Source organism: Pristiophorus japonicus, chromosome 2 (genome assembly GCF_044704955.1).
Source record: "Pristiophorus japonicus isolate sPriJap1 chromosome 2, sPriJap1.hap1, whole genome shotgun sequence".
NCBI classification, from domain to species: Eukaryota; Metazoa; Chordata; class Chondrichthyes; family Pristiophoridae; genus Pristiophorus; species Pristiophorus japonicus.
The window spans coordinates 116,813,672-116,838,380 of NC_091978.1; the positions used below are offsets into that span (position 1 = coordinate 116,813,672).

General features: G+C 43.4%; 1 protein-coding gene across 1 annotated transcript in view; it reads left to right on the forward strand.

The window, feature by feature from the left end:
- Positions 1-24,709, forward strand: part of mtrex (Mtr4 exosome RNA helicase) — a 266,450-nt gene that overhangs the window by 63,549 nt on the left and 178,192 nt on the right. Inside the window, exon 11 of the mRNA XM_070868803.1 lies at positions 1,388-1,519. Within this exon, the coding sequence (XP_070724904.1) occupies positions 1,388-1,519 (132 nt within the window). The remainder of the gene's footprint in view (positions 1-1,387; positions 1,520-24,709) is intronic.

Consider the following 24,709-nt stretch of genomic DNA (forward strand, 5'->3'; position numbering starts at 1 on the left):
TGTCTGGTGAAATGAATTTGGGTAGTCTAAATACAGTCCCGAGTGGGCTTGGTCAAACATAAAACTGCCCCTTGCTAAATTGACAGTCTTGGCAGAGACTTGTGGGAAAAATGGAAGCATTTGAGTTTGTAACTGACTTGCATTGTTGCAGTTTTATTCTGCATCCAGTTATGCTATAGTGGAATCTCCATTATTGGCATGAACGACCTTCACCTTGATCAGTAGAAAATTCACAGGACAAAATAAAAAAAGTAATTGACCAAATTATAGTCACATTTACTAAATCAGCATTGTAAAGACCTGTTGGCAAGGTTGGCAAATTGTGGACGTTTTTCTGGTATTGACCAGGGCATGTTTTTCAAATTAATTTCTATGATTGAAACCAAGAAGCCACAGATTAAAGAACTGCATTCTCAAGAATAATTGTTAGAAATGCCTATGCTAAGTCAGTGCAATTTATATCATATGATGAATCACAATCTCCTGACCCAGAGCCAGTAGCAAAATATATTTGTAGGTGCAAGTGAAGGGAGAATTTAATCAAGCAATCATTTTAAATATGAGTGAATTTTTATGGTCAGCCAAGTGCTGCGTCCATATTACGGTGGAAGAAAACCTCGTTCTCCATTAATAATTAAATTTAATTTCCGAGTACAGGTGCAGAGTCGAAAATCAGGAGATCCGTAATGTTCCGGAATCCGGACTCTGGGACGATAGGTGGGAGGGCCGTCCGGAATCCGTAAAATGTTCTGGAATTTGGACACGCCGACCTCAGGGCCTCGCCCCGCTGCCCTTACCTCTGAGCCTCCTCGCTGGCCCGCCCGCACACCACCTCGGCCCCGGGGCCCGCCCGCATGCACAGCACCTCCGCCCCGGGGCCCCGCGGCCCGCCCGCATGCACAGCACCTCAGCCCCGGGGCTGTCCCCCCCCCCAGATGTTCTGAAATACCCAAACCTGGGCTGCGGTGTTTCCGGATTCGGGACGTCAGAAGGACGATCTAAAGTCTGGAAAAGCCCCGAATCCGGAATGCCCTTTGTCTCGAGGGTTCTGGATTCTCAACGCTGCACCTGTATATGGGAAAAACCTGTTCGCTTCTGTTTATGCTTTATACTTAGTCAGAAACTGTGGTTTTTATGTGTTTTGCTCTGAACTCAAACTATCATTGTAACATTAATTATCCTGTACTTGTGTTGCTTAGATGCATATTTTACTCAATCTTTAAACGTGTTAGACATTTGAGCTTATTTACTTTTGAACTGTTTGAACATTTGTTTCCCTCCGCCCCCACCAAAAGGTTGGACTAACTTATTTTAGTGCATCATAGCCTTATTTAACCACATTGATGCCTGTTAAGTTTTTGTAAAATGCTGTTATTCTGACTTGCAGGACCATCAAATGTATTCAAGATTGTAAAGATGATCATGGAAAGGAATTTTCAGCCTGTTATCATCTTTAGCTTCAGCAAGAAAGACTGTGAGGCATATGCTCTGCAGATGTCCAAACTCGACTTCAATACAGGTACGAGTACTTTAAATGGTTAAACATTTTAATTCTACAGTAATACTGAACATCATTCAAAGAAATGCTGTTAGTATATATTGGAGAAGATTCTCAACCATTTTTCTAATTTAATGGAGGCTACCAGCAAGATGTTAAATATAATATTTATTCCACAAGGATGACTAAATAACTCATGAGCTGTACGAGTCCACGTAGAGTTTCTACTTACAGTATCTTTTTTGCACATGAATCTCCAATGGCCTTGTCATCGTTAGTTTGAGAAAGTGGTGTTTTATTTAGTTGTGGTTGTTGTAACAGGCTCAGGAGGTTACATTGCCACTACTACAGCAAGTAAGAATAGCAGATGTCTTTGTAATTGGTTTTATAGCTTGCTATGCCATCTTTGGAGGAAGTAAGAATCATTGACGTGGAATTTGGGTCAGCAGCAAAGCAAAGGTGTTCGTTGCTCGCCCCGAAGTACGCTCCACACAAGGATCTCGCTGTCCCTGTGTTGAGAATTCCGAGTTTTTTTTTAACCTTTTAATTCAGTTCAATGGACTATAGTGGGAATTCCCTTGTTTGAATTGCTGTGACGCCAACATGCTGTCCAAGCAGATAATCAGAAGGCAGAATTCTCAGACAGCGAACAAGGAAGTGAGTAAGCTCTCTTAAAATTCTAACTTTTTAAAATAGTTAGAGCGCAAAATAATGATTGAGGCTCTCACATGGGTAGAAGGCAAACCTGAAATGATGATGGACAAACTTAAAAATATTTCAATTTTTTAAGAAAAGTTTCTTAAATTAAAAAAAAATTAAAATGGACAAAATTCGCTGCACAAAATTTTCCAGGCCCTGACCATTTGTTTAGTAGTCAATATGCTGTTAAAATCCAGTTACACCTAATCCCTTTGTGTCTTAACTTTTAGTGGATCATTTAACAGTGTAATTACTGCGGAAGAGCCGAAGTTTTCGTCAGTTTCAAATATTTCGTTGATTGCTGGCTATGTGGGAAAAAGAGCAGGGTGGGAGGCACAGTGCGGCCTGGTTCGGAGCTGTCAATTACTGACCACAACTTTGGGATTTCCTCATGCTCCAAATCCCGAAGTTGAACTCAGTTTCAAAGGCGGAATGATGACGAACTCTGACATTTTGCTATCATCACGACTTCAATTTCCTGGCCATTGTGTTACCCATTAAGTTCAAAAACTGGGTATGATCCGAATGATCAACTCAAGAACTTGAATAGTAAAATGGGTACATCTGGTGTGTACCTTAATATGCTGGAAGCTTCCGATACGCAGTCTGAAATTGACATGCATATTCAAACTGCAAAGTTCCTTGACCAAACAGTAATTATACTGTGACCTAAGGATCTGCTTATTTAACACCCAGATAATTTGAGTCTGTATTAGATATTCTCAGACTTGGTATCAGTGTTAGCGATGATCAGCAGTATATCTTTACTGCCCGATATCTAGCTAGATTTAGTGTGACTCAGGAGCTGTAACAATTGTGCATGCTGGATGCTGTAATCTTGCGGGTGTCATTGCATGCGTTTCTACTACATTTTGGGAGGTTGACTGAAAACCCCTTTATTATGATGAGGCCAACTGTAAACTGGTTTATTTTACATGAATATGAATGCATAGAATACTGTTTTCCTTTAGGTAAAGGCCGACCTCACTTTACAAGTCAGCATCTTGAATTTATTGGTACTGACTTTTGGAAATGAGACCAACCTGCAGAGTTTGTCTTCTAGTGACAGGAATGCAAAAGCTTGATCTGACCCTCCACCATGTCTGTATTGAAGATTGGCTTGCAGAGCTGCCAATCAAAGCTACCACATTGAAAGAGAAACCTCTGCTCCTGCCCCTTCAGGTTTAGGGTCACCATGGCAGCAGTATTGCCTGATTTGCTATGACCGAATGATCAACTCAAGAACTTCCGGATATAAAAGGGGTCAGAGGGTCTAGTAAGGAGGAGGAACTGAGGGAAATCTTTATTAGTCGGGAAATTGTGTTGGGGAAATTGATGGGATTGAAGGCCGATAAATCCCCAGGGCCTGATGGACTGCATCCCAGAGTACTTAAGGAGGTGGCCTTGGAAATAGCGGATGCATTGACAGTCATTTTCCAACATTCCATTGACTCTGGATCAGTTCCTATCGAGTGGTGGGTAGCCAATGTAACCCCACTTTTTAAAAAAGGAGGGAGAGAGAAAACAGGGAATTATAGACCGGTCAGCCTGACCTCAGTAGTGGGTAAAATGATGGAATCAATTATTAAGGATGTCATAGCAGCGCATTTGGAAAATGGTGACATGATAGGTCCAAGTCAGCATGGATTTGTGAAAGGGAAATTATGCTTGACAAATCTTCTGGAATTTTTTGAGGATGTTTCCAGTAAAGTGGACAAAGGAGAACCAGTTGATGTGGTATATTTGGACTTTCAGAAGGCTTTCGACAAGGTCCCACACAAGAGATTAATGTGCAAAGTTAAAGCACATGGGATTAGGGGTAGTGTGCTGACGTGGATTGAGAACTGGTTGTCAGACAGGAAGCAAAGAGTAGGAGTAAATGGGTACTTTTCAGCATGGCAGGCAGTGACTAGTGGGGTACCGCAAGGTTCTGTGCTGGGGCCCCAACTGTTTACATTGTACATTAATGATTTAGACGAGGGGATTAAATGTAGTATCTCCAAATTTGCGGATGACACTAAGTTGGGTGGCAGTGTGAGCTGCAAGGAGGATGCTATGAGGCTGCAGAGTGACTTGGATAGGTTAGGTGAGTGGGCAAAGGCATGGCAGATGAAGTATAATGTGGATAAATGTGAGGTTATCCACTTTGGTGGTTAAAAACAGAGAGACAGACTATTATCTGAATGGTGACAGATTAGGAAAAGGGAAGGTGCAACGAGACCTGGGTGTCATGGTACATCAGTCATTGAAGGTTGGCATGCAGGTACAGCAGGCGGTTAAGAAAGCAAATGGCATGTTGGCCTTCATAGCGAGGGGATTTGAGTACAGGGGCAGGGAGGTGTTGTTACAGTTGTACAGACCTTGGTGAGGCCACACCTGGAGTATTGTGTACAGTTTTGGTCTCCTAACTTGAAGAAGGACATTCTTGCTATTGAGGGAGTGCAGCGAAGATTCACCAGACTGATTCCCGGTATGGTGGGACTGACCTATCAAGAAAGACTGGATTAACTGAGCTTGTATTCACTGGAGTTCAGAAGAATGAGAGGGGACCTCATAGAAACGTTTAAAATTCTGACGGGTTTAGACAGGTTAGATGCAGGAAGAATGTTCCCAATGTTGGGGAAGTCCAGAACCAGGGGTCACAGTCTAAGGATAAGGGGTAAGCCATTTAGGACCGAGATGAGGAGAAACTTCTTCACCCAGAGAGTGGTGAACCTGTGGAATTCTCTACCACAGAAAGTAGTTGAGGCCAATTCACTAAATATATTCAAAAGGGAGTTAGATGAAGTCCTTACTACTCGGGGCATCAAGGGGTATGGCGAGAAAGCAGGAATGGGGTACTGAAGTTTCATGTTCAGCCATGAACTCATTGAATGGCGGTGCAGGCTTGAAGGGCTGAATGGCCTGCTCCTGCACCTATTTTCTATGTTTCTATGTTTCTATGACCGCTGTTAGTGCCTCTAAATGGAAACAAATCAAATATTATAGGTGCAAACCTCACTGGAATACACTATACCACCCCAGTTGTCTCAAACAAAATGCTGCTGTGAGACTACACTATTCTAATGGCTACATTGACCAGTACCCTAGCTAAAAGTCTTAATCAACATCCTGACTAACTAGAATGCCTTCTAGGCCAAATAGGTAAACATTTGAAAATATTTGCTGCTTAAAATGGGACCTGTAGCTCCCTACTTGTCCCTTCCTTGTTCAAGAGCTTCCTTTAAACAACATTCATTGTTGAAATAAAGCAGAGATTTTCATAGTAGGAAAATACTATAGACGTGAAAAAAACATTGTGGCGGGAAGGGAAAGATTCCCTTTTCGTAGTTTAATTCCACCCTTCCCCCATTCGCACCCCCCTCCCACCACACACATTTTTATTTTTATCTTTGCGTTGCCTCGGCCCCACTGTAGACTTGAGCTTTACCGCATCCTTGCTGCCTCCTACTGTCTCTCAAGATTCCCATTCACCCTGAGAGTCCATACTTTCTCCCTTATTCACTACTCCATGCCTATGCCTTTTTCCAATCCCTTGCGGCACCTGCAGCCATTCCTTGCCCCCGCCCCCCCCCCCCCCCCCCCAAAAAGAAACGAATCTCACATATTAGGCCCTTAACATCCCATAATTTCCTCCTCAGTACTTTCACATTAGGAACCTATCTTCACCAGTCCGAAAACCCACAGCCCCATTTCCTCTTGCCAACATAACCTTCTCATTATTGGCATTCCCCATAAACATCGAATGATAGTTCTTGTGGAGGGCCATTGACCATTTTTACTACTTCTGGTGAGACAAGAAAAGGTCTATGTCTGCTGCACCATGTCAGATAGTCTGAACAGATGATCATTTCATCATTCCACCCTGCTCCAGAGAAGTCAAATGAAATGCTGATTTCATTTTATGAATATATGCAGGACTTCTCTGTGTTGACATAATTATATGCACATTTTAAATATTTCAGTCAGCTGCAGTGGAAACCAAACAAACCTGTTGTAGAACAAAGCATGGCAATGAGGAAAGTGTTGCTGGTCAGAGGCTGGACATTCTGTGGTGAGTGGCTCACCTGATTCCCCAAAGCCTCTCTGTCACCTGTAAGGCACATGTCAAGAGTGTGATGGAATACTCTTCACTTGCCTGGATGGGTGCAGTTGCAATAGCACTCATGAAGCTCATAACTATTCAGAATAAAGCAGTCTGTTTGAAACATAGAAACATAGAAAATAGGTGCAGGAGTCGGCCATTCGGCCCTTCGAGCCTGCACCACCATTCAATGAGTTCATGGCTGAACATGCAACTTCAGTACCCCATTCCTGCTTTCTCGCCATACCCCTTGATCCCCCTGGTAGTAAGGACTACATCTAACTCCTTTTTGAATATATTTAACGAATTGGCCTCAACAACTTTCTGTGGTAGAGAATTCCACAGGTTCACCACTCTCTGAAGAAGTTTCTCCTCATCTCGGTTCTAAATGGCTTACCCCTTATCCTTAGATCGGCACCCCATCCACTAGTTTAAATATCCACTCCCTCCACCATCAGTGTACTGTGGCTACAGTATGTTCTATCTACAGGAAGCATTGCAGCAACTCGCCATGGCTTCTTCATCATCATCTCTCAAACCCGCAACCTCCACCACCTAGAACACCAGGTCTCCCAAGTTCTGCTCCAAGACACGCTATCCTGACTTGGACATATATCGCTGTATTTTCATTGTTGCTGGATGAAACTCCTGGAACTCCATACCCAACAGCATTGTGGGAGTACCTTCATCACATGGACTGCAGCGGTTCGAGAAGACGACACCTAGGGATGGGCATTAAATGCGACCTTTGCCAGTGACTCCAACATCTGGAAGAATAAATATAAATAAAATGATTTCCTCATTAGTTTTCCTCCTTAAATAGATGCTGAGTATCAGTATTAGAAGTAATATTTGTTCAATCCAATTGTATAAGCATTTTTAAGAACAGGAAAAGGCCATTGTGACCAACTTGTTCATTTAATTTTTATATCGATCAGCCCCACTTACTTAATTGATTGAATTTTTCGAGGAGGCAAGCAGGAGGGTCGATGAGAGCAAGTGCGTATGATGTGTATATGGATTTCAGCAAAGCTTTTGATAAGGTCAAGGATTAGGATAAGGAGACTGGTCACAAAAGTAAAAGCTCATGGGATCCAGGGCAAAATGGCAATTTAGATCCAAAATTGGCTCGGAGGCAGGAAGCAAAGGTTGATGGGTGTTTTTGCAACTGGAACGATGTTTCCAGTGGGGTTCCGCAGGCTCAGTAGTAGGTACCTTACTTATTGTTGTATACGTTAATGATCTAGACTTAAATATAGGGGGTATGATTAAGAAGTTTGCAGATGTTACGAAAATCGACAGGATGGTTGATAATTAAGAAAGCTGTGGACAGCAGGATGATATCAATCAGGTGGGCAGAACAGTTGCAAATGGAACTTAATCCGGAGAAGTGAGAGGTAATGCATTTGGGGAGGGCTAACAAGGAAAGGGAATGCACATTAAATGGTCAGAAACTGAGAAGTGCAGAGGAAGAAAGGGACCTTGGCGTGCATGTCCACGGATCCCTGAAGGTAGCAGGCTCGGTAGATAAGATGGTTAAGAAGGCACACGGAATGCTTGCCTTTATGAGCAGAGGCATAGAAGACAAGATCAGGGGGGGTTATACTTGAACTATATAAAACACTGGTTAGGCCACAGCTGGAGAACTGCGTGCAGTTCTGGTCACCGCATTACAGGAAGGACGTGATTGCACTGGAGAGGGTACAGAAGAGATTTACGAGAATGTTGCCGGGAGTGGAGACTCTTAGCTATGAGAACGGATTGGATAGGCTGGGTTTGTTTTCCTTGGAACAGAGATGGCTGAGGGGAGGCCTCATTGAGGTGTATAAAATTATGAGGGGCCTTGATATAATGGATAGAAAGACCAGCTCCGTTGGGCGGGCCACGTCGTCAGCATGCCCGACACGAGACTCCCAAAGCAAGCGCTCTACTCGGAACTACTACATGGCAAGCGAGCCCTAGGTGGGCAGAGGAAACGTTTCAAGGACACCCTCAAAGCCTCCTTGATAAAGTAACATCCCCACCAGCACCTGAGAATCCCTGGCCCAAGACCCCGCTAAGTGGAGGAAGAGCATCTGGGAGGGCGCTGAGCACCTCGTGTCTTGTCGCCGAGAGCACGCAGAAACCAAATGCTGACAGCGAAAGGAGCGTGCGGAAAACTGGACCTCCCACCCACCCTTTCCTTTAACCACTGTCTGTCCCATCTGTGACAGAGACTGTAATTCCCGTATTGGACTGTACAGTCACCTGAGAACTCACTTTTAGATTGGAAGCAAGTCTTCCACGATTTCGAGGGACTGCTAATGATCAGAAAGGGCCTATTTCCCTCAGCAGAGGGGTCAACAACCAGGGGGCACAAAGTAATTGGTAGAAGGTTTCGAGGGGAAATTTCTTCACCCAGAGGGTTATAGGGGTCTGGAACTCACTGCCTGTAAGGGTGGTAGAGGCAGAAATCCTCACCACATTTAAAAAGTACCTGGATGTGCACTTGAAGTGCCGTAATCTGCAGGGTTACGGACCGAGAGCTGGAAAGTGGGATTAGGCTGGATAGCCTCTTGTTGGCCGGCAAGGACACGATGGGCTGAAATGGCCTCCTTCCGTGCTGTAAACTTTTCGGATTCTATGATTGACATCTCATCAGATTCCCAATTCTTTTTTACTCCAGAAAGTAATTGATCTATAAAATTATTTATACTTTCTTCTCCAGTGAGCTTTCCTTAAAACTCTATTTAACTTTGAGTGAAAAGATTCTCCCCTTACTTCTAATTTCATCATTTTTAATTTGTACTGCCTGGTATTTAAATCTGTTCCTTTAGTGAACAATTAATCTGGATGAATTTTCCTTCAACAACTTGGAAAGTTGGTCACCTCAAAACCTCCCCGTTTCCAGAATAAAGTCAGCCAAATTACTGAAGCATTCTTCATAACTTAAATTCCCAACTATTTTCAAGTTGCTCTTTAAATCCATGAATTTTGCTTACAGTTAATACACAGCATTGCTTCCTATAGACAGCTTTAAACTGTAGTTATTTAAAATGAGAAAACTATTGAACACTGCTAAAATGTTCTCTTTTGGATTATCTATACTAATGTAATAGTGGCAACAAAATATATGACTGTTGAAGAGCAATCCAATTTTTGTGAAGGCACATGGGAGGAGAAGAAGGATAGCTCAAGACTGAGGTTTGTGGCATATGTTGTACATCAGACTCATGTAAAAGTAAACATGGTTATGAAGTAATATTCGTGCCAGACAATGACCATCTCCAAGACGAGAATGTCTAACCACCTCCCGACATTCGCTGGCATTACCATTGCCAAATCCCCCACCATCAATATCCGAGGCATCACCATTGACCAGAACCTTAAATGGACCAGCCACAAAAATGCCATGGCAACAAGAGCAGGCCAGAGTCTGGGTATTCTGTAGTGAATGATTCACCTCCTGACTCCCCACAGCCTTCAAGGCACAAGTCAGGAGTGTGATGAAATACTCTCCACTTGCCGAGATGAGTGCAGCTCCAACAACACTCTAGAAACTCAACACCATCCAGGACACGGCAGCCCGCTTGATTGGAATCTATTCCACCACATTAAATATTCACTACCTCCACCATCGGTGCACCATGTCTTCAGTGTATACCATTTACAAGATGCAATGCAGAAACTCGCCAAGGCTTCTTGGACAGCACCTCCCAAACCTGAGACATCTACCACCTTGAAGGATAAGGGCAGCAGGCATATGGGAACATCACCACCTCCAAGTCACACACCAACCTGACTTGAAAATATATCGCTGTTCCTTTATCGTTGCTGGGTCGAAATCCTGGAACTCCCTACGCAGCACCAGTATGGGAATACTTTCACCAAACGGACTGCCGTGGTTCAAGAAGGCAGCTCACCACCACCTTTCAAGAGCAGTTAAGGATGGGCAATTATTGCTGACTTTGCCAATGACGTGTATATCCCGTGAATTAATTTATTTTTAAGTTTAATTTGCTCTTGGCATGTTAACAACGCAGGCAAGGCGGTATTTATTGCCTATACGGCATGAAGAGTCGACCTGTATGGGATTGGGTGTTCTCTGGAGTCACTGAGCAGGTTCTTTTCCCTGAATCAGTTGGGTTTTTATTACAGCTCTCAATTTTCAGGTGCCAGCCCTTCAGTTTTATTGAACTAAACTTAATAACTTGCTATGATGGGATTTGAACTCGTGACTTGCTGATTCAGTGCCATAACTACTACACTGCTGTACCTGATCAGAATTTTAGATTAAATAACTATAAATATGATGTAATGCCATTTCTCGTACCTGTTAATAAATATACATTTTAAAGAGATATATTCTGTTTAGTAAATGTGTTTAGTAAATGTTTCCCTTCGTCCAGTTGGTGAGGGGAAAACTGGAGACCTGGCAAAGAGTTACTTTATAAGGTTGTGGGATGGGATGTTAGTAACAGGAACCCTGCAAACGTCTGGCTGCATTTGCTTTGGATCGTTGCATGTGGTATGTGAAGAAAACCTAGATTGCAAACTTTTATATTCGAGTATTTTAGCTTTTGTTCTAGACAGATGAGTGTACTTAACTATATTTAGCAAAGTAAGTATTTAACTTAACTGGTTTCAAACAAGTTTACATGGACTGTAAATTTCATTTTCTGTTACGTCTTTCTGTTATTAATGCATTTCCAATCATTTATTATTGCATAGTACTTGGTGGAGTCACAAATTTTGCAGCTGTCAGTAATTTAATTGTGGTTAGTGTATAATAATTTGTTGTATTGTGTACATAAATGCATGCTTGTCTCATCTCCCTTTGCTCCTTTAGAACTTTATGTGTAAGGATGCTGCCAAGTCAGTCTGTGTGCAGCATATTTTTAATACAATAAATATGCAATTTATTTTCTGCCAGTGGTAATGATCCAACATTATATTTTCTTCCCCATAACAGCTCTATTGATACAAGCTAAATAAAATATCTAAGTGCCAAGTAATTTAAATAACTTGGATTTCATGATTAATTTCCTGAATCTAGCAGTATCCATCTGGTGCCCTTTGTGCTGCTGGGAGTTAGGTCATTTATTGAAATCTTTATTCTAGTAAGTTGGAGATGGCTGGAACTTTAAACTGTATGACATGTTGGAGAAATATCGTGCTGGTGAAACCATCTGTTGGCTTAGCAGTGTTATAAATCACTTATGCTTTATTGGAGTTCTTGGGCCATTGTGATTGTGTTTTTTTTCGGGAGGGAGTGGAGGAAAGAGAGACAAAGCTGTATTAGCAGCTTGAACTGCAACGTTGCAGCTAAAAATATTCAGCCTTTATTTCCCCAGGACTTTATTGTTCTGTGGACTGAAACTTTCTCTATTCAAGCAACCTTGCGTCATAGTATTCAGAATTGCAAATAGGAAGAAAGACTGAAAAATATTGAGCCTTTTTTTCATAGAACAATGCAGATTACACGGCACTGACGGAAGTGTTTAAAGTTATAAAAGAATAGTACAGGGTCGGTACAAGTAGACTGTTTCTATCAGTTGAGGGCTCAAGACTGAGAGTCCATAGATACATAAGTATATGTAAGAGATTTATAATTGAGGATAGGAGGAACTACTTTACACTGAAAATTACGGGTCTGTGGAATTCAGTTTCAGGTGCATTAGCTAAGGCAGCAAATATGTCAACTTTGAAGATTAGATTGGATACATAGATGAAGGGATATGAATAGGGTGTGTAAATCTGATGAGGATTATTTGCTTGCGTAGTGAGTCAACACCAACATTGACTGGCAGGCATTTTCCGTGTTGCAGCTTCTATATAAAATGCTTTGCTGCATCAATGGGTGGTAATTTGTACCTCAGAGAGGAATAAAAGTAGAGTTTTGACTTAAAAGAAATATGAAAAATAATCTGGACTCTTCAAAGTGTCGAAAAGAAACATATAACTGACTTAGTAATGGCTAGTTGCAATAAAGGGGCCGGGATGAACATAATAACATAAAAAATAAGAGCAGGAGTAGGCCACCTGGCCCTTCGAGCCAGCTCCGCCATTTAATAAAATCATGGCTGATCTGATCATGGACTCAGTTCCACTTCACTGCCTACTCCCCAGAACCCTTTATTCCCTTAACACTCAAAAATCTGTCTATCTCCGCCTTAAATATATTCAATGACCCAGCCTCCACAGCGTTCTGGGGCAGAGAATTTCATAGATTTACAACCCTCAGAGAAAAACTTCCTCCTCAACTCCGTTTTTAAATGGGTGGCCCCTTATTCTGAGACTATGCCCCTAGTTTTAGTTTCCCCTATGAGTGGAAATATCCTCTCTGCATCCACCTTGTTGAGCCCCCTCATTATCTTATATGTTTCGATAAGATCACCTCTCATTCTTTTGAATTCCAATGAGTATAGGCCCAACCTACTCAACCTATCTTCATAAGTCAACCCCCTCATCACCAGAATCAACCTAGTGAGCCTTCTCTGAACAGCCTCCAATGCAAGTATATCCTTCCTTAAATACGGAGACCAAAACTACGCAGTGCTCTTGGTGTGGCCTCACCAATACCCTGTACAGTTGTAGCAGGACTTCTCTGCTTTTATACTCTATCCCCATTGCAATAAAGGCCAACATTCCATTTGCCTTCCTGTTTACCTGCTGTACCTGCATACTAACTTTTTGTGTTTCATGCACAAGGACCCCCAGGTGCTGCTGTACTGCAGCACTTTGCAATTTTTCTCCATTTAAATTATAATTTGCTTTTCTATTTTTTTTCTGCCAAAGTGGATAAGCTCTCATCTTCCCACATTATACTCCATTTGCCAAATTTTTGTCCACTCACTTAGCCTATCTATCCCTTTGCAGATTTTTTGTGTCCACCTCACAATTGTGGCGAGTATGTTCCAAAGAGTTGATTGTATTTTAACAATTTTTGCAACATTCCAGTTATTGAAAGCTACATAATCTATACAGAAGTTTTTCAATGATTCTCCCAATGGTTCAGCAAGTTAAACCAGTGAGCAGCTGAGCCATATCAGGAAGATCCTGGATATGACCCTTGGTCTGTCTTGACCTAGATAGCCGTGGCCAGGCTTGTGGCACAGCATTACATTTATCCTCAGCACCTCCAAGTTGGGTAGGGAAAAAGCCTGTATCTGCTCCTGGTGGCTATTTAGTGATCGCTGCTGGAAGTGGTGCCAGAGGACTGCTAATATGGTACCTTTGTTTAAGAAGGGAGAAAGGGATGGACCAAGTAATTACAGGCCAGTCAGCCTAACCTCAGTTGTGGGAAAATTATTGGAAAAAATCCTGAAGGACAGGATGAATCTATATTTGGAAAGACACAGGTTAATCGGGGACAGTCAGCACGGATTTGTTAAGGGAAGGCCGTGTCTGATTAACTTGATTGAATTTTTCAAGGAGGTAACCAGGAGGGTCGATGAGGGCAGTGCATATGATGTAGTCTATATGGATTTTAGCAAAGCTGTTGATAAGGTCCCACATGGCAGACTGGTCACGAAAGTAAACGCCCTTGGGATCCAGGGCAAAGTGGCAAGTTGGATCCAAAATTGGCTCAGAGGCAGGAAGCGAAGGGTAATGATTGATGGGTGTTTTTGTGACTGGAAGGATATTTCCAGTGGGGTTCTGCAGGGCTCAGTGGTAGGTCCCTTGCTTTTTGTGGTATACATCAATGATCTAGACTTGAATATAGGGGGTATGATTAAGAAGTTTGCAGATGATACAAAAATCGGCTATGTGGTTTGTCATGTATTGATGCTCGATGTCACTAGGCACCAGAGGGCGTCACTGCGGGAGGTCATCGGGCTGTACGTGCGTAAGAGCGGGCCCTGATACATAAGTGCTGGTACCATGTCTTGTAGTCACTTTGGGGCGCAAATAAAGTGGACCAGGTTTACACCTGAGTGAGTTTACTGCAACAAGTCTTTTGAGTCATTATATACATAACATTTGGCGACAAGGTAACTTAAGAACCTTCACATGCACAATGGGCACTATTGGAATTCTGGAGAGAGTCGTGGATGAGACAGATTTTATCGACCGCCTGGATCAGTATTTTGTGGCCAACAACATGGCTGGAGACGATGACGCAGTTAGGCGCCGGGCGGTTTTCCTCATTGTTTGTAGTTCAAGAATATATGGCCTCATGAAAAATCTGCTCTCGCCTGCACGTCCAACAGACAAAGAATACAAGGATTTGTGTGAAACATCGAAACATAGAAATTAGGTGCAGGAGCAGACCATTTGGCCCTTCGAGCCTGCACCGCCATTCAATAAGATCATGGCTGATCATTCAACCTCAGTACTCCTTTCCTGCTTTCTCTCCATACCCCTTGATCCCTTTGGCTGTAAAGGCCATATCTAACTCCGTCTTGAATATATCCAACAAATTGGCCTCAACAACTTTCTGCGGTAGAGAATTCCACAGGTTAACCACTCTGAGTGAAGTTTCTCCTCACCTCGGTCCTAAATGGCTTACCCCTTATTCTTAGATGGTGACCCCTCGTTCTAGAACTCCCCAGCAACGGGAACATTCTTCCTGCCTCGAACCAGTCCAATCCCATCAGAATTTTATATGTTTCTATGAGATCCCCTCGCATTCTTAACTCCAGTGGATACAAGCCCAGTTGATCCAGTCTCTCCTCATATGTCAGTCCTGCCATCCCGGGAATCAATCTGGTGAACCTTCGCTGTACTCCCTCAATAGCAAGAACGTCCTTCCTCCGATTAGGAGACCAAAACTGAACACAATATTCCAGGTGTGGCCTCACCAAGGTTCTGTACAACTGCAGTAAGACTTCCCTGCTCCTATAATCAAATCCTCGCTATGAAGGCCAACATACCATTTGCCGCCTTCACCGCCTGCTGTACCTGCATGCCAAACTTCAATGACTGACGTACCATGGCACCCAGGTCTCATTGCACCTCCCCTTTTCCTAATCTGTCACCATTCAGATAATAATCTGTCTTCCTGTTTTTGCCACCAAAGTGGATAACCTCACATTTATCCACATTATACTGCATCTGCCATGCATTTTCCCACTCACCTAACCTGTCCAAGTCACCCTACAGTCTCTTAGCATCCTCCTCACAGCTCACACCGCCACCCAGCTTAGTGTCATCTGCAAACTTGAAGATATTACATTCAATTCCTTCATCTAAATCATTGATGTATATTGTAAATAGCTGGGGTCCCTGCACTGAACCCTGCGGCACCCCACTGGTCACTGCCTGCCATTCTGAAAAGGATCCGTTTATTCCAACTCTCTGCTTCCTGTCTGCCAATCAGTTCTCTATCCACATCAATACATTACCCCCAATACCATGTGCTTTAATTTTGCACACTAATCTCGTGTGGGACCGTAAAGTCTTTTGAAAGTCCAAATACACCACATCCACTGGTTCTCCCTTGTCCACGCTACTAGTTACATCCTCAAAAAATTCTAGAAGATTTGTCAAGCATGATTTCCCTTTCATAAATCCATGCTGACTTGGACCAGTCCTGTCACTGCTTTCCAAATGCGCTGCTAATTTATCTTTAATAATTGATTCCAACATTTTCCCCACCACCGATGTCAGGCTAACCGGTCTATAATTCCCTGTTTTCTCTCCCTCCTTTTTTTTAAAAAGTGGAGTTACATTAGCTACCCTCCAGTCCATAGGAACTGATCCAGTCAATAGAATGTTGGAAAATGATCACCAATGCATTCACTATTTCTAGGGCCACTTCCTTAAGTACCCTGGGATGCAGCTTATCAGGCCCTGGGGATTTATCGGCCTTCAATCCCATCAATTTCCCTAACACAATTTCCTGACTAATAAGGATGTACTTCAGTTCCTCCTTTTCGCTAGACCCTCGAACCCCTAGTATTTCCAGAAGGTTATTTGTGTCTTCCTTCGTGAAGACAGATCCAAAGTATTGGCTTTGGTATGTGACCATATCAACCCAAACGAGGGGATCATCATATCACGCTATCGCTTCTACATACGTTCGTGCTGAGGGCCAGTTGTGTCTGGATTTGTTGCCGACCTGCGACATCTTGCTGAGCCGTGTAAGTTCAGGACCGTGTTGGAAGACATACTGCAAGATTTCTTTGTGATCGGCATCAACCATGATTTGATTCTCCAGAAGTTATTGGCTGCAGAGACGCTGGAGTTGAGTAAGGCCATCGCGACTGCCCAGGCATGCATGACGACAGATGATAATTTGAGACTGATATAATTGAAAAGTCGGAGCTCCACGGCAAGTACTGTAAACAAGATTGTGTCATCGTCTGGCAGAGCTGCTTAAGGCAGGGCCTACTTGACTGCTTACGTGAAACCTGTAGCTGCTCAAAGTCTGCCAACTGGTAAGAATCCTATTTTACCCTATTGGCGTTGTGGGGACAATCATCGGCCTCATCAGTGTCGGTTTCGGCAGTACATCTGTAATGGCTGTTCCAAAGTGGGGCATCTTCAGAGAATGTGCCCACAACTGAGCAAGCGTGCTGCCGCTTATCACATTGATGATGATGACCAGGCTAGTGCAGGCCTGGATACACAACCCGAGGAGGAAGTGTATGGTCTATATTCGTTCTTGGGAAAGAGCCAGCCGATAATGGTTAATGTGAAACTGAATGGCGTACCGGTATCGATGGAGCTGGACACGAGTGCGAGTCAGTCGATAATGAGCCAAAGGACATTCGATAAGCTGTGGGACACTGAGGCGGTGAAGCCTAAGCTGAGTCCAGTCAATGCCAAGTTGCGTACTTGCACTAAGGAACTCATACCTGTGATTGGCAGTGCAGAGTCGGCAAGGTGTCATATGATGGTGTGGTTCATGATCTTCCTTTATGGATCGTCCCAGGCAATGGTCCAACGCTGTTCGGCAGGAATTGGCTCGAAAATCGAGTGGAATTGGAACAATATCAAAGCGGTGTCATCGGTGGATGACACTTCCTGTGCTCAAGTGTTGAAGAAGTTTGCTTCTTTGTTTGAACCCAGCACTGGAAATTTTACGGGAGCCAAGGTGCAGATTCATCTGGATTCTGATGCAAGGCCTGTCTATCATAAAGCTCGGTCTGTTCCTTATATGATGAGGGAGAAGGTTGAAAATGAGCTGGACAGACTCCAACGTGAAGGGGTCATATCACTGGTCGAGTTTAACGAGTGGGCCAGTCCTATTGTTCCTGTGTTGAAGAGTGATGGCACTGTCAGGATTTGTGGAGACTACAAGGTTATGATTAACCGATTTTCGAAACAGGATCAGTATCCGTTACTGAGAGCTGATGACCTGTTTGCCATGCTAGCTGGAGGAAAGTCGTTCACTAAACTGGATCTGACGTCAGCCTATATGACTCAGGAGCTTATCGACATTTCGAAGAAACTTCCCTGCATCAATACCCATAAAGGACTGTTTGTCTACAACAGGTGTCCTTTTGGAATTTGTTCGGCTGTAGCCATATTTCAGAGGAATATGGAAAGTCTGCTAAAGTCTGTTCCTCGAACTGTCGTGTTTCAAGATGACATTCTGGTCACAGGTCGCGACACGGCTGAACATCTGAATAAACTTGAAGTCCTACATCGATTGGACAAAGTGGAACTCAGGCTGAAATGTTCCAAGTGTGCCTTGATGGCACCTGAAGTTGAATTCCTGGGGAGGAAGATTGCTGCTGATGGCATCAGACCTACGGATTCAAAAACCAAGGCCATCAAAAATGCACCCAGGCCTCAATGTGACGGAGCTGCATTCATTCCTTGGGCGACTCAACAACTTCGGTAATTTTTTTTACCAGGATTAAGCACTTTACTAGACCAACTGCACATGCTGCACAGAAAAGGCGACAACTGGGTCTGGGGTGTATCTCAAGATAGAGCTTTTGAGAAAGCCAAGAATCTGCTCTGTTCAAACAAGCTGCTGGTTCACTATGATCCGTGTAAGCGTCTTGTATTGGTCTGTGATGCTTCATCATATGGGGTTGGCTGTGTACAAGCAAATGAGTCGGGTAAACTACAAACTTGCGTATGCTTCGATAAGTTTGTCAAAAGTGGAACGAGCTTACAGCATGGTAGAAAAAGAAGCTTTGGCCTGTGTATGGGATAAAAAAAAATGCATCAGTACCTGTTTGGTCTTCGCTTTGAACTTGAAACGGATCACAAGCCACTCACCTTTTGTTTTCCGAAAACAATGAAATCAATACCAATGCATCGTCCCGCATTCAGAGGTGGGCGTTGACGCTGTCTGCCTATGATTGTTATTCGTCACAGACCAGGCACTGAGTATTGTGCCGATGCACTGAGTCTGCCTTTGCCCACACCAGATATGGAGACGCCTCAACCTGCAGATCTACTGTTAGTAATGGAGAGGGAAGGTATCCCTGTCACTGCTCAATAAGTTAGGATCTGGACCAGCCATGACCCTATTTTATCGGTTGTAAAATGTTGTTCTCAGTGATAATAGGTCTGAAATACCCATGGAGATGTGTGATCTTACAACCGTCGCAAAGATGAACTGTCCATTCAGTCAGATTGTCTACTGTGGGGCAATTGTGTTGTAATGCCCAAGAAAGGCAGCTGAAAATTTGCATGTGAACTACATAGCACTCAACCTGGCATTGTCATGGTGAAAGCCATTGCCAGGGCTCATGTTTGGTGGCCTTGAATTGACTCTGATCTGGAATCGTGTATGCATCAGTGCAATACTTGCATGCAGCTAAGTAAAGTACCAGCGGAATCTCTGCTGAGTCTTTGGTTGTGGCCATCTAAACCATGGACGAGGATACACACCGATTTAGCGGGCCCTTTCCTGGGACAGATGTTTTTTGTTTTGGTGGATGCTTATTCAAAGTGGATAGAGTGTATTATTATGTCATCCAGTACGTCCACAGCTACCATTGAGAGTCTTTGTGTCATGTTTGCTATTCACAGTTTTCCTGACATTGTTCTGAGCGACAACGGATCTTGCTTCACAAGTCTGGAGTTTCAGGAGTTCATGAAACTCAATGATATTAAACATGAGGTCAGCCCCATTCAAACCTGCTTCTAATGGCCAAGCAGAGCGTGGTGTTGAAACGATCAAGCAGAACATGATCTCCGTGTAATTCAGGGTTCGCTGCAGACTAGTTTGGCACACATATTGCTTAGTTACAGGACAAGACCCCTCACGCTTACCGGGGTCTCCCCTGCTGAACTACCGATGAAGAGAAGTCTCAAGACCAAGCTCTCTCTTGTTCATCCCGATTTTTGAATGATCGTGTTGAAAACAGATGTCAAAGTCAGCAATTGTATCATGATCGTGCTGCTGTGTCACGTGATGTTTCTGTCAATGATCCAGTTTATGTATTGAACTATGGTCAAGGTCCAAAGTGGATTGCCAGTACTGTCACAGCCAAGGAGGATAAGAGTGTTTATTGTCGTGCTCAAGAATGGGCAAACATGCAGGAAACATGTTGAACAAGTGAAACTGCGGCACATAAATGAACTGGAACCGCTTGAGGAAGATGCCGTTCGTGACCAACCAACCAATGGTCATTCATCGGAGGACTTTGCTCTCATTATCGAACCTGGACTTTCAGTCTCTGACATGGTCATTAACACTCCCATTAGATCGGCTACTCAGCCTCCAGTCATAGCTGACTCAGAACACTCGCCCAGAACTGGAGTTGAACTGAGACGATTAACTCGTGAGCGGAAAGCCCCAGATCGAGACTGATACTAAGATCTTGAAGGGAGATGTTGTCATGTATTGATGCTTGGGGTCACTAGGTACCAGGAAGCGCCACTGTGGGAGGTCATCGGGCTATAGACGCGTGTGTGCGGGCCCTAGTATATAAGTGCTGGTACCATGTCTTGTCACTTTGGGGCGTGAATAAAGTGGACTAGGTTTACACCTGAGTGAGTTTACAGCAACAAGTCTTTTGAGTCATTATATACATAACGTGGTTGATAATGAAGAAGAAAGTTGCAGACTGCAGGAAGATATCAATTAGTAATCTGGTCCGGTCGTAGAATGGTGGCAAATGGAATTTAATCCAGAGAAATGTGAGGTAATGCATTTGGGGAGCGCTAACAAAGAAAGGGAATACACATTAAATGGTAGGGCATTGAGAAGTGTAGAGGAACAAAGCGACCTCGGAGTGCATGTCCACAGATCCCTGAAGGTAGCAGGCCAGGTCGTTAAGAAGGCATGCGGAATCCTTGCCTTATATTCTACACCTCGGCTAATAAAGAGCAAGTGGGTTATGCTTGAACTGTATAAAACACTGGTTAGGCCACAGTTCTGGTCACCACATTACAGAAAGCACGTGATTGCACTGGAGAGGGTACAGAGGAGATTTACGACAACATTGCCGGGAGTGGAGAATCTTAGCTGAGAGAACAGATTGGATAGGTTGAGTTTGTTTTCCTTGGAACAGAGGAGGCTGAGGGGAGACCTCATTGAGCTGCAACAGGGTCTGTGGCTCTCTTATCGGACTGTTCAGCCATCAAAGAACTCACTTTGGGAGTAGAAGCAAGTCCTCCTCGATTCCGAGGGACTGCCTATGATGATGATGATGGTATAAAATTATGAGGGGCCGAGATATAGTGGATAGAAAGGGCCTGTTTCCCTTAGAGGGGTCAACAACCAGGTGGCATAAATTTAAAGTAATTGGTAGATGGGATTTGAGGGGAAATTTCTCCACGCAGAGGATTGTGGGGGTCTGGAACAAACTGCCTGAAAGGGTGGGAGAGATAGAAACCTTCGCCACATTTAAAAAGCACTTGGATGTGCTCTTGAAGTGCCGTAACTTGCAGGGTTACGGACCTCGAGCTGGAAAGTGGAATTAAGCTCGATAGCCTCTTGTTGACTGGCGTGGACAATGAGTAGTAGTCCATCGAGCCTATTCTGCCATTCAGTTAGATCATGGCTGATCTTTAACTCAAGTCCATTTGTACTATTTTGCTCCATGTCCCTTGAAAACCTAATCTAACAAAAATATATTGATCTCAGTCTTGAAAATTTCAGTTGACTCAGTATCCACGGTCTTTTTTGGGGGGCAATGGGGGTTTCCACTACTGTTTGTGTGAAAATGTACTTCCTGATTTTATGCCTAAATCACCTAGCTCTAGTTTTAAGATTCTGCCCTCTTGTTCTGTATTCCCCCAACAGAGGAAATAGTTAGCTCTGCATCTACCCTATCAAATCCTTCAATCACCTTAAGCACCTCGATTATATAACCCGAAACCATCTAAACTTGAGGGAACACGATTTCCAACCTTCTGCCACTCTGAATAGCTATTCTTTACCCCTACTGTCTGCTTTCTGTCTTGAAGCCAGCTAGATATCCATTCTGCTACTTGCCCCCTAACTTTGCATTCTCTGACCTTATTCATTAGTCTATTATGTTGTACCTTATCGAAAGCCTTTTGAAACTCTAGATAAATTACATCTGCATTTCCCTTGCCTACTCTGTCTGTTACCTCTTCAAAAAATTCAATGAGGTTGACTTATGAACATAGGTTGGGTCTATACTCGGAGTTCGGAAGAATGAGAAGTGATCTTATCGAAACATAAGATAATGAGGGGGCTCGACAAGGTGGATGCAGAGAGAATATTTTCACTCAAAAGGGACATTAAAACTAGGGGACATAGTCTTAGAATAAGGGGCCGCCCATTTAAAACTGAGATGAGGAGGAATTTCTTCCCTCAGGGTTGTAATCTATGGAATTCTCTGCCTCAGAGAGCTGTGGAGACTGGGTCATTGAATATATTTAAGGCGGAGATAGACAGATTTTTGAGCGATAAGGGAATAAAGGATTCTGGGGAGCGAGTAGAGAAGTGGAAATGAGTCCATGATCAGATCAGCCATGATCTTAAATGGCGGAGCAGTCTCGAGGGGCCAAATGGCCTACTCCTGCTCCTATTTCTTATGTTCTTACGTTGGTCAAGCAAGACTTTCCCTTTTGAAATTCATGCTGACTATAAATTATTATATTTTTGGTTTCTAGATGTTCTCTTTTCCACTTTAGTAGAGATTCCATTATTTTTCCTACCACCATGTTAAGCTGACTGGTCTATAGTTCCCTGGACAGATTCTATCTCCCTTCTTAAATATCGGAATTAAGTTAGCTATCTGGCATTACACCTTGTTCTAATTAATTATTAAACATGTGTAGTAATGCCTCTTCCCTAGATTCTTTTGTTGTGGAAAAATATTTCCGAGACTGTATAATACATAAAGCGAGGTTTATTAAATCGGAGACAAAGCTTTGGGAGAAGTGTTAAAGACCCCTGTCTTTGAACCATCTTCTTAAATTGGTATCTGCAGTGAAGTTCTTTTATCTTACAAATTACGTCACTTTATAACACATGCTTTAGCACTACAAAGCTTTGACTATCGAAGGCTAAGCTTTTGATATAACCCATCCTGCATTGTGACAGGGCAGTATAAACGAGTGCAGGCTTTTGACACCGGTATAAACAAACATACCCAGTACTTAACTCTCCGGTGTTCATTATCTCACTTTCCTATCTCCATTAACTCAAGGCCAGCATGCCTTAAAGTCTAACTGTTTAAAGCATAATGCATCAGTATTGTCCCTTACAAAATTCATTTAAAGGGGAAAATAAAACAAATTTTTGGTCCCGTATACAATCAAGTATATGTCCAAAAATCCGCTCCAACAATATTCCCCCTTTTGGTCCTGGAGGGTGTTTACCAAATCCAGATGACCACAATGATAGTAGCATATATTTGTCCTTTGGGGTATGTTACTTCCCTGATGTTCCGTATGTCCACCTTGCCTGTAGCTCTAGGCTACCCTTCAAAGATAGTGGTCGGTGTCATTGTCGTCTGTTTCTTCATCCTTGGTGTCTTCAGGTATTTCCATCAGATGATGTTCTTCTTCGGCGATTACACTGGCTACTGGCATCAGTCGAGCCATCATAACTTTACAGCAGATATTAAAACACCCGATAATCAGACAGCAAGTAATTATTATTACAACCAGAATAATTACTCCGTGCATAAGATAGGACCCGCAGGATCCCCCGAACAGCCAGTCAAACCAGCCAGATCCTCCTCCTGTCGTGGATAACTTCTTTACCTCCCTTCTTATGTGATCAGCGAGGTTGGTTACGTTTTCTGAATTATCGGGAATGTAAGTGCAACATTCAGCTCCAATTAAGGCACATTGTGCGTATGGCTACCATTTCAGCCGTTATGCTCTCTATTGCTTCAGCAGTGTCGTTAACTATCTGTTCCAGTACCCTCTCTAGGTTATGTAATTCATCCATGGTGCGTCCTATCCCGAATGGGAGCATCATGACCCCAAATAGCCTCTCTACCGGGGTAAGATCTCGTCTTAGTCGACCTGGTGTCTGTACTTCTGCTAAAGTACGTACCCGTCTGACAAAAGGGACCACATATCCCAAATAACAGGACCCCCTCCAGTTCTGAGGCAACCAGGAGTAGGCCTTATGCCCACACACAAAATAAGTGCCATTGTATGCTGTTAGATTCGATCCCAATCTCTCTCTCAGCCCCCATCGCCATCTAATCTTAGGGTGCCAGTCCTGGCTACTTGTCTGATTCTTCAAACCCTCTATTTCAAAGAACCCCTGGTTTGTTGTTTCGCTGGCTATTATCTTCCACCTGGTGAGGTTAAAGTATTGCGTACAATTGCTATATCCTGCTACAAAACCTGTTTCCTCACCAGTCAGGTCTCTAGTGAAACAAATGTCAGCGGTGGGCCTTCCAACTCCTGAGGTGTTGGTCAAAACCAGGAACGGGGGTCGTACCGACCTATTGTATTCCGGCTGGTACCATCCGTCAAATGCATCCAAAAGGTAACCCCCCCCCATCTCCACGTTTCTTTATTCCCACTCTGGTTCCAAGTATCATTTACTTCCCCTGTACCGTTTTGTCGCATTACCCACTCTGCTACTTCCGAAATGTTAAGGGAGATTGACCTCAAAGGGATGCCTCCTTTGCTATGTGCGAACATACCCAGCAACTGGAAAAGTTCTCATTTTGCGCATAAACATAAGACATGTACAAAAAGGTATTCATATGTAACTCTCGTTTCGGTCTAGCTAGCAGGCCGGACCTAACACGAACTATGATAATCGCACCGATCGCAATATATAGTTTCATCTTATTACTCTATAATTAACAAATAGTCAAAGGCAAAATGGCCGTATGGCTTGCTTGAAGAATCTCTCGCTGTCAATCTGTAAATAGACAAACAACAACAACTAATACGTGTGCTAAACAGCTGGTTCAAAAACCTTAAGCTGGGTCCAATGCTTCCATTGTCCGTTCCCTTTAACATCGATGCAGGCACAAGTGTCCCTGCTGATTATAACCTCATACGGTCCTATCCATTTTTGAGGCAAACCCCGGTTTTCCCGGGAGGACCCTTACCATAACGCGACTTCCCGCCAACGGGACTTCAGG